At 45.8% G+C, this 15454-nt stretch overlaps 1 protein-coding gene across 2 annotated transcripts in view; it reads left to right on the top strand.

Annotated features, from left to right (window-relative positions):
* The first annotated feature begins 3179 nt into the window (after nucleotides 1–3179).
* Nucleotides 3180–15454, top strand: part of GPATCH1 (G-patch domain containing 1) — a 43793-nt gene continuing 31518 nt past the window's right edge. Inside the window, exons 1-5 of one of the 2 annotated variants that reach the window (XM_059382050.1) lie at nucleotides 3180–3499; nucleotides 9269–9403; nucleotides 11286–11371; nucleotides 14129–14289; nucleotides 14922–15019. In XM_059382050.1, the coding sequence (XP_059238033.1) occupies nucleotides 3427–3499; nucleotides 9269–9403; nucleotides 11286–11371; nucleotides 14129–14289; nucleotides 14922–15019 (553 nt within the window). In that variant the 5' untranslated portion in view covers nucleotides 3180–3426. The remainder of the gene's footprint in view (nucleotides 3500–9268; nucleotides 9404–11285; nucleotides 11372–14128; nucleotides 14290–14921; nucleotides 15020–15454) is intronic. The other variant, XM_059382051.1, reaches the window with a different exon arrangement.

The following is a 15454-nucleotide window of genomic DNA, read 5'->3' as shown; positions in this document are numbered from 1 at the left end:
CAAATGACCATCCCACCACCAGCACTGATGTATGGACCACGAGGAAGAAATTACTCCATACCTAGGTGATTGAGCACATCTTCCTATCTGCAGTTTTCTGATAAGATCCTGAGATTTGGGGGCACCTGAGTGGCTCAGTGGGTTGAAGCCTCTGCCTTCGGCTCGGGTCATGATCCCAGGGACCTGGGATCGAGCCCCACATCGGGCTCTCTGCTCGGTAGGGAGCCTGTTTCCTCCTCTCTCTCTCTGCCTACTTGTGATCTCTCTCTCTCTGTCAAATAAATAAATAAAATATTAAAAAAAAAAAAGATCCTGAGATTTGTTCCTTTCTGCATGTCTAAGTAAGAAAGGAAGCGTCTGGGGCATTTGGGCTACTACAGCTTGTATAAAACCATGTTGCCTTTAGGTTCCCCCTGCTGAGAATCAGGAATATGAGGCTGTAAGGGACCAGGGTCACAGATGGAGCATCCAGTCACCTAAAAATACCCAGGAGACAACTGAGAGCCACTCTTTGAGGAAGATACAGGGACTCTGAACGGCCCTTGTTCCTCTGAACCTTAGCAATCAGGAATCAGAGAGTGGTTCTTATCATTTTACCAAATGCTAATGATTGTCAGGGATCCAGTTGAGTAAAACTCTCAATAATGACTTTATTGGGTTTTTCTTGCCTCATTAAAAGCTATAAACTGTAAGAAAATAGGTTTGAGTAATTTAGAAATAAAATCATGGACCTTCATTATTTGTGTGGGTATATGGATTAGTTGCCAATCTTCTTTACTGTCAATATCTACATTTAGACTCATAATAACAGTTGATGGGCCGATGACCCTGGAGCCCTTCAGGTTCAGGAAACAAAAAGATGCCTTTCCCTTAGTACATTGGTACACACTAATACATACTTTTAGACTCAAAACCGAGCCACTGACATAAAAATGTTTTGGGGAAACAAAAAAACAACCCAGAGATGTAGCCAAAAGCAAAAACTCAAATGGCACAATGTTGTATACATGCATCCCTTCTATTCTGGTTTCCTTTGATCTGTGGCCACCATTGCTGCTAGTTTCTTCAGGGAGTTTACTAGAGATACACTATGCATATCGTAGTACTTATGTGGATGTACCCACACTGTAGATATAGTAGCCACAATAAATTTGGCTATTTGTGTTTTCTTTCACTATTACTGGCAGCACCTGTGTACTCTGTCTCAGCCCTTGTTTTGCTCATTTAACAGCAAATGTTGGAGATCATGCCTCACCAGCATTTTATTTTAATGACTTAGACCATTCCAGCGCATGGGTTATTCTAGTTACCTATGGCTGTCAGCAAATTACTCCAAATTATAATGGCTTAAAATACAGTTAGCTTACTGTTATTTCTCAGGGTTCCCAGAGGTGACTGAACTCAGCCACGAGGTCTTGGATGCAGCTGTAGACACGCATGCAGCTCCTGCTGGAACTGGAGTCATTTTGGAATCTCCCTCACAGAAACATCTGGCCATAGATGCTGATGGTTAACTGGGGCCAGGCTAGGTCACAGACCTACACAAAGCCTCTCCTTGTGGCCTGAGCTTCCTCACAGCGGGGAGACTGGATTCCAGGGCCATGATCCCAAACTGAATCTGCAAATTTCCTTAAAGATTGGGTATAGGAGAGGTACTGTCACGACTTTCACTGCAATCTTTCGGTTAAGCAGTTATGGAGCCTAAATTCAAGGAAAGGGGACATAGACTCTATTCTCAGTGGGAGGGGTCAAACAATTCCGTGGCTATTTTTAAAACTCGTTTTAAAACATCTTTTGTTTTTTAAAGTCATGTACCATAACCATGATTTATGGTTCATGGCTAGTTATTCATCCCTTTTCTTTTTCAAAATTATTTATTCAGTGCTTACTATGGGCCAAGCACTGTTCTAAGCTCTGAGGATACAGCAAAGAAAATAAAAAAAACCGATCCAAATCAATGTTCTTGTGGAGCTTATAGTTTGAATGGAAACAGAAAGACAATAGACATAATAAATAAGTATATCAAATTATACAGAGTATTAAAGGTGAGAAGTGCTGTGGAAAAATGTAAAGTGAGGTAAGGTGGGATAGTGTTGCAAAATGGGAGTTGTTTTTATTTATTTCTAAAAGATTTTGTGTATTTGAGAGAGAGAGAGAGAGAGAGAGAACGTGAGCGGGCGCACGTTGTCCTGCACTAGGGATGGGGGAGGGGCTGAGGGAAAGGGAGAAGCAGACTCCCCACTGAGCACAGAGAAAATAGGGGTTGTTTTTAAAAATAGGGTCATAGAAGATTTCCCTGAGAAAGTAACCTTTGAGCAGATAACTGAAGAAGGTGAGGGAATGAGTCATGTGGCATCTGGGGGAAGGACATTCCAAGCCGAGAGAAGAGTGAACGCAAAGGCTTTGAGATCACAGGGTGCTTAGAGTGAGTGCTCAAGCAACAGCCCCACTCCCAGAGATTCTGCTTTGGAAGCCCTGGGGGATGGATAAAGGGAATTTTAACAACACCCTGGTGTTTCTGACTCATGCCAGCTCCTGACCCTCATTTTGAAAACCTGGGCTTCCAGATCTGGTTTTCATCTCTCAATCTCACCCCTTACTAGTTGAGTTTCCTCTTTCCCCCCTGTAAAAAGGAGTTTGGGGGTTTGGGATGACAGCACCCCATTTGAGAGATGGCTCTTTCTTTAGGTTCCATAGGGACGTCCTGAGGGTCCCCACTGCCTCTCACAGCAGCCTTTTACAGGTCTGTTGGCTTTTTGTTTCCCTTTTCTCGTCTTCTTTCTCTTTTTAATATTCTTCCCTTTTTTCTTTTCCTTTTTCCTTCTCTTCCTCCTTCCTCTCTCACACACACTCTCTCTTTCTCTCTTTCTCCCGAGTTCCCTTAACCACGGACATCGGAGTTCCAGAGTTTGGGTATCCTTCCGGAGGTTTGGAAGGGGACTCCACCTATGCAAACCTAAGAGTGATATACACAAAGAGCGTGTGCGTATCAGGAAGAACTGGCACTTTCCCAGCAGGTGGCGGGGTGGGGGTGGGAGTGAAGGTGGGACCCGAGGTTGCGAGCAGGGAGTGGGGGAGGGGGGTCGGGGGCCAGCGGGTGGGGGCGGGCATACAACACCCGGCACCAGCCCCGCGGCGGGACTTCTGGGGGGCTTCCAGCTTCTCCCAAGCGCCTCCTCCTGACCGGCTCAATGCGGAGCTAGGATGGGATGTCGTGGCTGCCAGAGTCCGCGAGGCAACTCCTGCGGCGTCCGGCTCTGGTTAAGACGGGGTGAAGAACTACCAAGCGCGGGGCGAGAGGCAGATCTGCGGACACGTTCCTGCACCTGCACTCACAGCTTCGTTTAGGTTCGCGGAGAAAGGGCTGAAGGTTTTAGGTCCTTCGAGGCATCCGTAGCGAGGGGGCGGGGCCCGGAAGGGAGCAGCATGGCGGCGCTGGACAGTGACAGCGATGAGGACTTAGTCAGCTATGGGACCGGCCTGGAGCCGCTGGAAGAAGGTGCGAGCCAGATTGGTCGCTGGGGTCTGTGAGAAACAGGTCCAGAATTCCGGGCAAAACCGCTCAACCCTGTGCCGGGCCTCGGGTGGCCCCGTGGGCAAGGCTCTCTCGCTACTGGTGTTGGGAACAGAGACGAGAGAGACGTGCGGTGTGCTTTGGGGTGCTCACGTTCTGGAGGGATGGATAAGAGACTCTGAGGGGTGGGAAACAGAAAGATGACGAAACGGGCTCGTGTGAGAACCGGGGTGGGTGGTCGGGCATTGTCTTCCCTAGGAGAGGACGTTTGAGCTCAGACTTGAAACAGAGGAAGGAACCAACCATATGAAGATTTGGGTAGAAGAACATTTCAATCAAAGAGAGCAGCGGGTGCAAAATTTCTGAAGTCGGAGCCAGTTTGAAAAATTGAGGGACAGGCAGGACTGGTGTGGGTGGAGCCGACGACACCAGTGGGAGACTGGTAGAGATGATGTCAGAGGGGGAGGCAGGGGCTGCATCTACTTAGTATGATGTTTGGGTTTTATACTGAGTGTTGAAGAGTCATTGCGGGGTTTTACACAAGGGAGAAATGTATATTTTTAAGATCATTTAGCCCTCGATTTTGAGAATAGGTGGGCTGGGGAGTGGTGGGCAAAACTGATTGAGGGAGATTAGCAGAAAGAAAAAGAGGTCTTGAGATGATGATGGCTTGGACTGGGGTGTTAGCAGTGGAGGGGATAAGTAATGGTCTGGGTAGAGGTGTAGGTTGAAGGCAGAGCAGACCAGACTTGCTGCTGAAATATAGAGGTGAGGGAAAGGTGAGATAAGGTTCTCTCCCATGTTTCTGGGCTGATCCATTAATGACTCGATTTGTTCAGCAATGAGTGCCCAGTAAGGACTGATGGCAGTTCTAGTCCTGTGGGAAGGACCAAGGAAGCATGTTGGCTAGGAGTTACTTGCAAGCCTTCTGTTGGTGGGATCTTATTCTCCACCCTGATTACATTTTACCAGGTTAGTTGTACTTCTGTACTTTCCACTGATTACCCTTTTGTTTCCTACAAGCAGTTCCAATCATTAGAAAATTTTACTGGACGCTAACCCTACTTCTACTCTCTGCTTACAAAAGACAGAGGGACACTAGTCTTCTGAAAGCTTCTTAAGTGTTTGAAGACAGCTCTTGGATTTCCTCTAAGACATCTCTGTACTGCACTCAACACCCTTTAATATATTCAGTTTATTTTTTTTTAAGTTTTTATTTATTTTTTTTGACAGGTACACTGAGTAGGGTGCCCAATGTGGGGCTCAAGCTCAGGACCCTGGGATCATGACCTGAGCCAAATGCAGAGACTTAATGACTGAGCCACCCCCGAACCCCAATATATTCAGTTTAAAGCCCTGGAAACACCAATTTGTCAGAGCTTTTCTCTAAGTATGGGACCAGAGTGTGGGTGGAGCAGGGCTACCATTGGTATGTCCTTCATTCTAGACTGTACTTCTTTATTTTTAATTTTTATTATTTTTTAAAGATTTTATTTGACAGAGAGAGAGCACAAGCAGGGGGGAGCCTCAGGCAGAGGGAGAGGGAGGGCAGACTCCCCATTGAGCAGGGAGCCCAATGCGGGGCTTGATTCTAGGACCCTGGGATCATGACCCGACCTGAAGCCAGTTATTTACCTGACTGAGCCACGCAGGTGCCCTAGACTGTAGTTTTTAACACAGGCATTACATTAACTTTACTGGCAAACACATCACCTCATGCTCTCAAAGAATTTGTTGACAGAGATCCTGTATTGGAAGTTTTAAATCTAGTTGAAACAAAAGTAGGAGTTTTGTAAGTGCTACCTTATATGATATAGACAGTAAATAGCCTACACAAGCTGGCAGAGAACCCTGAGACAGCAGGATGGGATTCCTTGAAAACTGGTAGATCTCGCTATTCAGAAAGAGGGCAAGAGTTAAACATGCATGGGTGAAGGTTATTACAGCCAGGCTGGGCAGCTGTTAATACATTTCTGTATTTCTGGTTCACACTTGTTTCCTTGTGAGTGACATATTGTAAGCCATCAACTATTTGACCTACATTCTTCTAATTCTTCCTATTTGATGATACACAGAATCTGAAATGAAGTCTAATGACCTAACCACGCTTTTGAAATGGAAGGAAGGGGCATTGGATTTGTAGACCCTTTATGCCCCCAGCCTAAGATCATTCTTTAACTTCCCAGCATTGGTAGTTTTGAAGATTGAGTCATTGTTTCCTATGCACTTTGATGTGTAAATGCACTCTGAGTGCATTTTATGGTATAACATACTAGACCAATAATCACTTTTCCTTCTGCTTTGAAGTTTTAGTGATAGGTTAGATAAACATTGGTAGAGGAGGGACTCTACTACTTAATTAAAGTTGCTGCTACTGAGAGGAAGTTTTACTGGTTAAGAGACAGCGGCCAAACCGTCTGTCACACACAGACCCATAGACACATAGGCTCTCTGGCCTGGAGGGAAGAGGGCACCAGTACTTACCTCTCTCATTAGATACCTCATTAGTTGCCTCTGGAGTTCTCCTCATCTCTGGTTCATCCTGTACTCAGATTAACTTAAGGACAATTTTCCTCCTTGACGTTATGGCTCTCCCACTTAAGACTATCTGTGGTTTCCCCCCCACTGCCAGGACATACCACAGACCCTGAAGCACTGAGTTTGAGGCCTTCTGCACTATCTGCCCTTCTAGTTCCATCTTCTGCTCCTTGCTTGCCTTCCAGTCAGACTGGACGACTTTTTCAAAACATCTGATGTTATCTTTGTAGACTTCCTGTTTACTGATGGAGTTAATGCTTCTATTGGGAATTGTGTCTCTATCAGTAGTTATCAGATCCTGCTCAGGAGGGAGACTATGAAGTGGTTCTTGAACATCATGGGAAGAGTTCCTGTATATTCAGGTCTCCTCTGCTGGGCTCTGAGGGCCCTGAAAACAGGGACAGAGTTGTGGTTGGTTTTCCACACCCAGAGCCTAGTACAGGGCTGCTTCCATGGTGAAAGATAGTCCAGGTGATGTCCCTGGCTTGGAAGCAGAATTGAGATCTGATTGCAACTTTGTGCTTATTAGCTATGGACATGGGGGCAGTTACTGAATCAGAGCACCCTTATCGGGTACGATGAGTGAGATAATATGTGTGAAAAGAAGGGATTAGTTGTTATTAGTAGCAGTAATTATAAGAGGGCCTGGCTAAAATGTCACCTCCTCCCCAGAGTTCTTTCCTGATGTGATTAGAGGTGGCGTCTCCCTGTGGGGCTCCTGCCTGCCATGCTGGTCGGCCCTCAGGATCTGCTGCCATAGGTTCCACCTAGTTGTCTGCAGATCTTATCCCCCCTCCTGATTAAGAGCACCTTGAGAACTGAGTAAGAATAGCACCTCTCATTGGCAGGCCCTGCCCAGTGGTTCTCAGTCGGGGCTGATTTTGCCTCTCGGAGGACATTTGGCAAAGCCTGAAGACATTTTTGTTGTCAAGCCGGGCGGGGGGAGCCACGCTTCCTGGCTGGGGTCTGGTGTTCCAAGTCAGGGATGCTGCTGACCATCCCACGGTGCACAGGACTGTCCTACCACAAAGAATCAGCCAGTGCTGACTGCCGATAGCACTGAAGTTGAGAAACCTTGCCTTAGCCAGGAATCATGCCAGGGGCAGGCGTGGTAGTGGATCGTGTGAAATGCATTTCTAAGCAACAGTGACAATCTTGGATTAGGGGGCCCAAGTTGTAATTTAGCTCTTTAGAGTGAAATGAAATTGTAGCTGATATTGACCGAGCTTCGCTATGACTAGACATTGTGCTCAGGCCTCTGCATGTGCGCCAGCAGACCAGGTAGGTTCTGTTTTTCACCCTACTTCTATTTCTTATTTATTTATTTTTTATTATGTTCAGTTAACCACTGTAGAGTACATCATTAGTTTTTGTTGACGTGGTCAGTGATTCATTAGTTGCATGTAACCCAGTGCTCATGATAGATAGCACTTGCCCTCCTCAGTACCCATCACTCAGCTACCTCATCCCCCACCCCCTGCCCCCTTCCCTACTTTTACAGTTGTGGAGGGTGAGGTTTAAAGAGCTCGAGTTACTTGCCCAAGTTCACCAAGCTGGCAGTAATAAGAGAGGGGGATTTGAATCCAGATCTCCTGGTCTTCAGAACCTGAGCTTTTGACTGCCCTGCTATGGGTTATTACTCCAGAAATGACTTAAAGACCTCAAAAGTTACTAGGAAGAATTTAGGACTGTAAGGCTATAAGTTCCTCTACTTTTTGTTCCACCTTCCAGAAGGAGTAACTGGCTTAATTATTGAAATAACAGGTACACATGGGCTTTCCTACTGCATATCATCATCATAATAATAGTAATAATAATAATAATGGCAGCTAGTATTTTAAAAGTGTTTATTGTGTATCTCTTCTTGCTAAGCAGTTTATAGGCATTATCCTACTCCATTTGCATAACAACTCTATGAAATAGCTATTACTATTCATGTCAGGGGGCAAAGAGAAGTCAAGATGATGGAAGTCCTGGTGCTGGGAAGGTCGGGTGAGAGCGCTGTTGCTCTCAACTCCCCGCCTTTAACTGCTCTCTTACTTGCTTTCTGTGCTGAATGTTTTTTTTTTTTTTTTTAAGATTTTATTTATTTATTTGGCAGACAGAGATCACAAGTAGGCAGAGATCCAGGCAGAGAGGGAGAGAGAGAGGAGGAAGCAGGCTCCCCGCTGAGCAGAGAGCCTGATGTGGGGCTCCCAGGACCCTGAGATCATGACCTGAGCCGAAGGCAGAGGCTTTAACCCACTGAGCCACCCAGGTGCCCCTGTGCTGAATGTTTGAAAGTAACTTGATGGTTACTTTTTATTTTAAATAGATTCAGAATTCAGAATTGCAGTTGATAAAATGAGGCCGTAATGTGTGTCATAGGGCCTAAAAGTTTAAACTTAAGGAACTTTTAGACTTTACTGAGTTCCTTTCTGCTTGTGTGTTGTAGCAACCCATCCCTGTTCAGGAGAGCAGGAAAGGATTAAGTCTAAAGAGTAGTAACTATGGAATCAGGAGATTGCCAGAAATAAGGAAACTCTTAAGGTTTGGGGAGAACAGGCAATATCAAAGGAAAAAATCTGGACTCGGGATGCTGTGAAGTTCTAGAAGAGATACAGAAGGGTTCCTTCTGTCCCAAAGCTCTGTGTGCCAAGTGTCAGCCCAGTGACTTGTCTCCAGCACTGCCTGTGGAGTTTACCTCCATCTGTTGGAACCTCCCCATCAACCAGCATGTAATTCAGTTTACATGTTGGAATTTTGTGGGAATCAGGCCGTTCTTGCTAAAATGTTTATCTGATGCAGATAAGAAATATCTGTATTTGCCTTAGAACTCCGAAGAAGCTTGATACCATGTGTTACTTCCTAAACTATATAAGCAGGTAAAGTCTAGGAATAAAAAACTTAGTTAAAATTATTATACTTGGGGGGCGCCCGGATAGCTCAGTTGGTTGAGCACTCTTGCTTTCAGCTCAGGTTGTGATCTCAGGGTGGTGGGATCCAGCCCTGCATTGGGGGCTGTGCTCAGTGTGGGGTCAGGTTCAGATTCTCTCTCCCTCTCCTACTGTCCCTCCCCACCATTCTCTCTTAAATAAATAAATAACTCTTTTAAAAAAATTGTTATATTTGAAATTACAAGAAGTGAACAGGTCATTATGTTTAAGAAACGACATTTTGTCTGAAGTTTTTCTAATCCGCCATCCCCTTCTCTCTCACCCGAAATATTTTTTTCAGGTGAAAGACCAAAGAAACCAATTCCTCTTCAGGATCAGACTGTCAGAGATGAAAAAGGAAGATATAAACGATTTCATGGAGCGTTTAGCGGAGGTTTCTCTGCTGGGTACTTCAACACTGTTGGCTCAAAGGAAGGTATGATTTTCCTGCTTGGAGCTCTAAAATTGCTGAAGCAAATGACTGAAATAGCATAATTTTCTCCCCCTCTTCCACCTCTCCCTTTAAAAACAAAAACTAACAAACAAAAAAACCTTCCTTAAACACTTTAATATACACACACCATAGATTTTTGTGTTCTTTCAGCCTTTGGCATGTATGCAAGAGTCCACTGGTGTGTCGTTCATTATAATCCAAGAGGGAAAGTTTTCCTTCACTTAAAGAAAAGAAAAAAGCTGCATTCTAACCAGATGTTTAAGTGATGATCATGACTTCCATTGTCTGTCCCATCCTGCCGGCAACACACGAAGTTGCTTTCACATACATTCACTTAGGTAACCTTCATCTCACATGACTCAGTGACTGAGGAGGACAGATGTCAGAGTTGCTGTGTGGATGAGGCCACTGAGGGTCAGAGATGCTCCCTCCTAACCCTGGGGACCACAGCAGCACTTGTCAGCGCCTGCTCTCCACCTGAAGAAAAAATCAGTTACAATTTTCACATTACGCAGTAGTTAATAAGCTCTGCCTTGTTTAAAGTAATGCGTGTTTTTAAAAAAATGTTCTCATATAGGAACTGGAAGAAAATGGCTTTTTTATGTCCAATACAAGGGTTGGATGAACCGAGTAATTCCTGTAGCAGTTGTTAAGAAGAAGATAGAGCAGTTCTTTTATAGATATGTACAATAACTTGTATAGAACAACAGTACAATAAAGATGAAAAAAGCAGTGTAGGAAAGCAAGAACAAGCCACGTGAGGAAAATAGTTGGGGTCGATAAGGTGGTTTCAAGTTCAGCATCCAGAAAGAGAAGTTCAGTGAGCAAATGATCAAGGTATTTGACCAGTCTACTCCAGAAATGCTAGAAAAGCTATGGAATAGTCAGTCTTACTGTTAGGAAGGGCCAAGGTAAGTGACTAAGGAACTATTAAATTAGCGTACTTATTTTTAACATTAAAATGTAAAAAATGGCGGTAGGGTTTGTGAAGGAAGAAGGACTCAGATACACTGCTGACTGTTGCAGTTATAGCCGTGCTGTCCGCTGTAGTAAGACCAGCTCAAGTGATCGTTGGGTAGACTGTAATAGGTTAATACTCTGCAGTATCTCTACCCTGAGGACTGTGAAGAAATCAGGCAGAGACTACAGAACTCCAAATTGGAGGAAGGCAGTAGCCTGGGAAAGCTGATCCCCATTCCTGGGTAGCTGGGGGTGTCTCCCATGCCTGCCCAGAAACCTGCTCTACCCACTGACCAACAGGGGGTCTGCCCCATACTCCTTAGGTCCATAAGACTCTAATAGGAAATTAGAGAGGAGGTGTGTCAGTTGTAGAGAAAACGAAAAGAATCCAGACACCTTTGTCCTCCAGACCGTTCTCATTGTGTAAGCATGGCACATGCTTGGTGACTGTGGACAGGGAGCAGGAGTGGTGTTACAGGACTCGGGACTGGGACTGAACTGGGGGCCTTGGGTGGGCACAGCTGCCCTTAGACTAGCCAGGTTGAGTCCCTGTGTTGCTTCTCTGACTCTGGTTCTAGCTACCCTTTCATTGCTGACTCAGGTACCCTGACATAGTATTTTGGCAATATGCTAAATAAGTTGGTATCTGTTGCTATCATGCTGGTCTCCGAGTAGTCCTGCCTTTTAAGGTGACCTTGCACCTTTTTACTCACATCTACTTGTAAAAAGATTGCCACATTCACTGTAATAATTTGATTATTATGTAATTATGTCCGTAGGAGCAGGGAGATGGGAAGGAGCTAAGAGTTTATAGGTCAGGGGGTCTCCAGCCCGTAACTGCAGTGTTATTGAATAATTTAGTTATAAACCAAAATTGTAATATTCTAAATGCTTTTCTTCCAAGGATGGACACCCTCTTCTTTCGTGTCTTCACGACAGAACAGGGCAGACAAAGCTGTTCTTGGTCCAGAAGATTTTATGGATGAAGAGGTGGGTATGCAGAACTTTCATGACCACTTAGCCAGTGGGATGTGTACATTTGCCTGTTGTAGCACCTATGCTTTCCCCAGAACGTTCAGTGGATAATGTAATGCCTTCTTTGTTTGCGAGGCTTTCTTTCTTTCTTTCTTTTTTTTTTTTTAAAGATTTTATCTATTTATTTGAGAGAGAGACAATGAGAGAGAACATGAGAGGCGAGAAGGTCAGAGGGAGAAGCAGACTCCCCACGGAGTTGGGAGCCCGGGACTCCAGGACCGTGACCTGAGCTGAAGGCAGTTGCTCAACCAACTGAGCCACCCAGGCGCCCCGAGGCTTTATTTTTTACGTATTTGGACTAGTGTGCTCTGTACATCAATGGATTTGTGTTCACTGGGAGAACATCTTACGCTGGGGCCAGTTTCTTTTTTTTTTTTTTTAAAGATTTTATTTGTCAGACAGAGATCACAAGTAGGCAGAGAGGCAGGCAGAGAGAGAGAGGAGGAAGCAGGCTCCCCGCGGAGCAGACAGCCTGATGCAGGGCTCGATCCCAGGACCCTGGGATCACGACCCGAGCCGAAGGCAGAGGCTTTAACCCACTGAGCCACCCAGGCACCCCCGCTGGGGCCAGTTTCTAAAGTTAAGAGTGGAGAGGGGGGCATCTGGGTGGCTCAGTGGATTGAACCTCTGCCTTTGGCTCAGGTCATGATCTCGGGGTCCTGGGATCAAGCCCTACGTCAGGAATCTCTGCTCAGCAGGGAACCTGCTTCCCCTCTCTCTCTCTGCCTGCCTCTCTGACTACTTGTGATCTCTGTCTGTCAAATAAATAAATAAATAAATAAACAAATAAATCTGTTAAAAAAAAAAAAAGAGTGGAGAGGAAAGTCGTTTATAGGCTAACTTCCTTGAAAAGGCCCCAATAGCCCCCTCAGTGCAGCACCCACGCAGCTTCTGGGCATGTTGCAGTTGAAAGAACCAGGAGCCACTAGACCAGCAAGGAGCGAAAGGAGCCACATGCATCTGGGCCCATCATTAAAGCAATGATGACTGCCACCTTCTTAGGGGTAAATTGGGGCTGGTGAGGGGGAGGTGTCCTACCGGCCTGTGGGATGGGTTCCAGTTTGTTTTAAAATTAAACCTCTGTTGCCTTAAAACCTAGTTGTGGATTCATTTGTGATAAAGATTAGATCAAACACTATTAACATACTTTAGGCTGCAGGTAAGAGGCAAGCCGAGGTCCCCTTCCTATTTGACTAGCATAATCTATAAGGAAGCATGACTCATGCAACAAGACGTCTAGATGTCAGTGAGCTCCCAGGTCCTCTCTTCTCAGCCATATTCTGCAAGTCAGCTTGTCCTCATACTAGCCCTCCCTGTGGTGCCACCGTGGCAGCAAGAGTTCCAGATGGCACATCCAGGATGCCAATATCCACTGGAAGGAGGACGTTTTCCTTGGTTATCTTTTCTTGAGAGCAAGGAAACCATTCACATGAGTCTTGCCGTGGATTTTCCCTCCTGTCTGCTTGGGCAGATTGTGGTTCTGTTCTGTTTTGTTTTTTTTAAAGATTTATTTATTTATTTTTAGAGAAGGTGAGAGAGCACACAGGGTCGAGGAGGGAAGAGAGGAAGAGAGGAAATCTTGAGCAGACTCCCCGCTGAGTGAGAGCCCAATGTGGGGCTCCATCTCCTGACCCTGAGATCATGACCTGAGCCCAAACCAAGAGTCAGATGCCAACTGAGCCCCCCCGCCAGGTGCCCCGGGCAGGTTTACCTGCTCATTCTTCTTTTTTTTTTTTTTAATATTTTTTAAATTTTTAATTTATTTGACAGACAGAGATCACAAGTAGGCAGAGAGGCAGGCAGAGAGAGGAGGAAGCAGGCTCCCTGCCAAGCAGAGAGCCCGATGCGGGACTCAATCCCAGGACCCTGAGATCATGATCTGAGCTGAAGGCAGAGGCTCAACCCACTGAGCCACCCAGGCGCCCCTTACCTGCTCATTCTTAAAGCAGTCCTTGGCAAAGGAATTGGGCTCCAAAGACAGGCTTAGAAAAGATATGAACCCCCCACTGGCTAGCCTTCCTCTGGTCCCAGCACAAGTACCGGCACACCACTCGGGGAGTGCATGGTGGCAGAGAGGAAGGCAGGCACCTGCACACTTCAGAGCTCTGTGAGGAATGCAGGAGAGGCATAGACTAGTGGAAAGGCAGCCAACAGGAAAATGCAAAAACACTTCAAAGTAGCATGTAGGTGTGCTGAGGAATGCTTGCTGGCTGTGGCTCTATTTGCCCTCTGCACTCTGATCTTTGAAATATTGTCCAAGAGGAACACACTTACTTACTGTAAAAGTAATTAGTGTATTTTAATTACTTCCTGTCTTCCTAGCTTGGCTGTGCCTCTTGTGGGCTCACTGAGTGACCATTGTCATGCCCTGTCCTCTGCCACTGTCCTTAGCTTAGGCAAGGTTGCCAAAGCAGATGTAAAGTCAGCTGCTCCACTGATCGTCAATGCAGCTGTGCAGTTTCTGTTTGTGTGTTTATTTGTTGAAGTTTTTATTTACTCATTTATGTAATCTCTACACCCAACATGGGGCTCGAACTCACGACCCTGAGATCAAGAGTCCTGTGCTTTTCTGACTGAGCCAGCCAGGTGACCCATCAGTTGTGTAGTTTTAATATTTTTTTTTCTTTTAAGAAATAAAGGCATCTAATGTATTACGGTTAATCACTTACCAAATGATGTAAGTAATTGTCTGAATTTTTTTTTTTTTTTAAGGATCTTAGTGAATTTGGGATAGCACCTAAAGCGATTGTTACCACGGATGATTTTGCTTCCAAAACCAAAGATAGAATACGAGAAAAGGCCAGGCAGTTAGCAGCTGCTACTGCCCCCATTCCTGGAGCTACTCTGCTTGATGACCTCATAACACCAGCAAAGTGAGAAGAATTTAATTCTAACTTTTCTGATCTTGGCATATGTATAATGATCCTAATTAGGAGTAGTTTGGTTACAAGTGGGAGAAGCCTAGCTTGAGTGCCTAACGGGGTTTTGCCAAGAGGATCTTTGCATTTTTATTGCACGTAGTGTGTTCTAGAGCTCCAGTGAGTAGCTGTGCTGCTGGGGTTTAGGGAGGCTGGTGTGCTGTTAGGAACTGGGGTGCCTTCCCTTCCTCTCTCTCAGAAGCCTCGAGGGCTCTCTCCTGTCTGCCTCATCCTACCTGCTCTTTTTGCGTATCTCCTTATTCTGCTCTTAGGCGTGTGGCCTGATGTGTCTGCCTCAGATGCATGGTTTCCCAGGCCACAGACTTGACAAGGACCATATAGAGTCCCCAGGTGTCCATTCCAAAGGCCCAGCAGAGGGGGCTTCCCCAGGTTGGGTGTGCACCCAAATCTGGTCAGCTGTGGCTGGCACAGCACGGCCTTGTGGGGCTGATGTGGAGGTGGGTTGGGCTGTGTTAAAGGGCTCAGACACAAGGGTGTGAGCTAGACAGGGACTGAAAGGCCGCTTATTTCCTACTGTCCTCTAGTATCATAAAAGGAAGTTCACATTCAGTACCTTGATATCCTAGATTATCTATAGGTTTTGAATTGCTGAGAAAAATGGGTTGGAAAGAAGGACAAGGAGTTGGACCTCGAGTAAAGAGAAAACCACGCCGACAGAAACCTGGTATGTATATTGATTTCCATTCATTCTGTAGCATAGTTTCTTCTTGTTGTTTTTTTGAGAGAGTGAGAGTGAGAGAGGGAACATGAGCGTATGTGGAGGGTTGGGGGGGGTGAGGTGTGGCAGAGGCAGAGGGAGAAGCAGACTCCCTGCTGAGCAGGGCATCTGACGCAGGGCTCCATCTGCGAACCCTGAAGTCATGGCCTGGGCCAGAGTCAGCCACTTAACTGACTAAGCCATCAGGTGCCCCTGTAGCATACTTTTTTTTAGAATTGACAGACAGAGATCACAAGTAGGCAGAGAGGCAGGCAGAGAGAGGGGGGGAAGCAGGTTCCCTACTGAGAAGAGAGCCTGATGTGGGACTTGATTCCAGGACCCTGGGATCATGACCTGAGCCGAAGGCAGAGGCTTTAACCCACTGAGCCACCCAGGCATTCC

The sequence above is a fragment of the Mustela nigripes genome, chromosome 17, assembly GCF_022355385.1.
Source record: "Mustela nigripes isolate SB6536 chromosome 17, MUSNIG.SB6536, whole genome shotgun sequence".
Lineage (NCBI taxonomy): Eukaryota > Metazoa > Chordata > Mammalia > Carnivora > Mustelidae > Mustela > Mustela nigripes.
The sequence above is the reverse complement of the archived record's forward strand: the minus strand, read 5'-3'. Positions and strand labels throughout refer to the sequence as shown.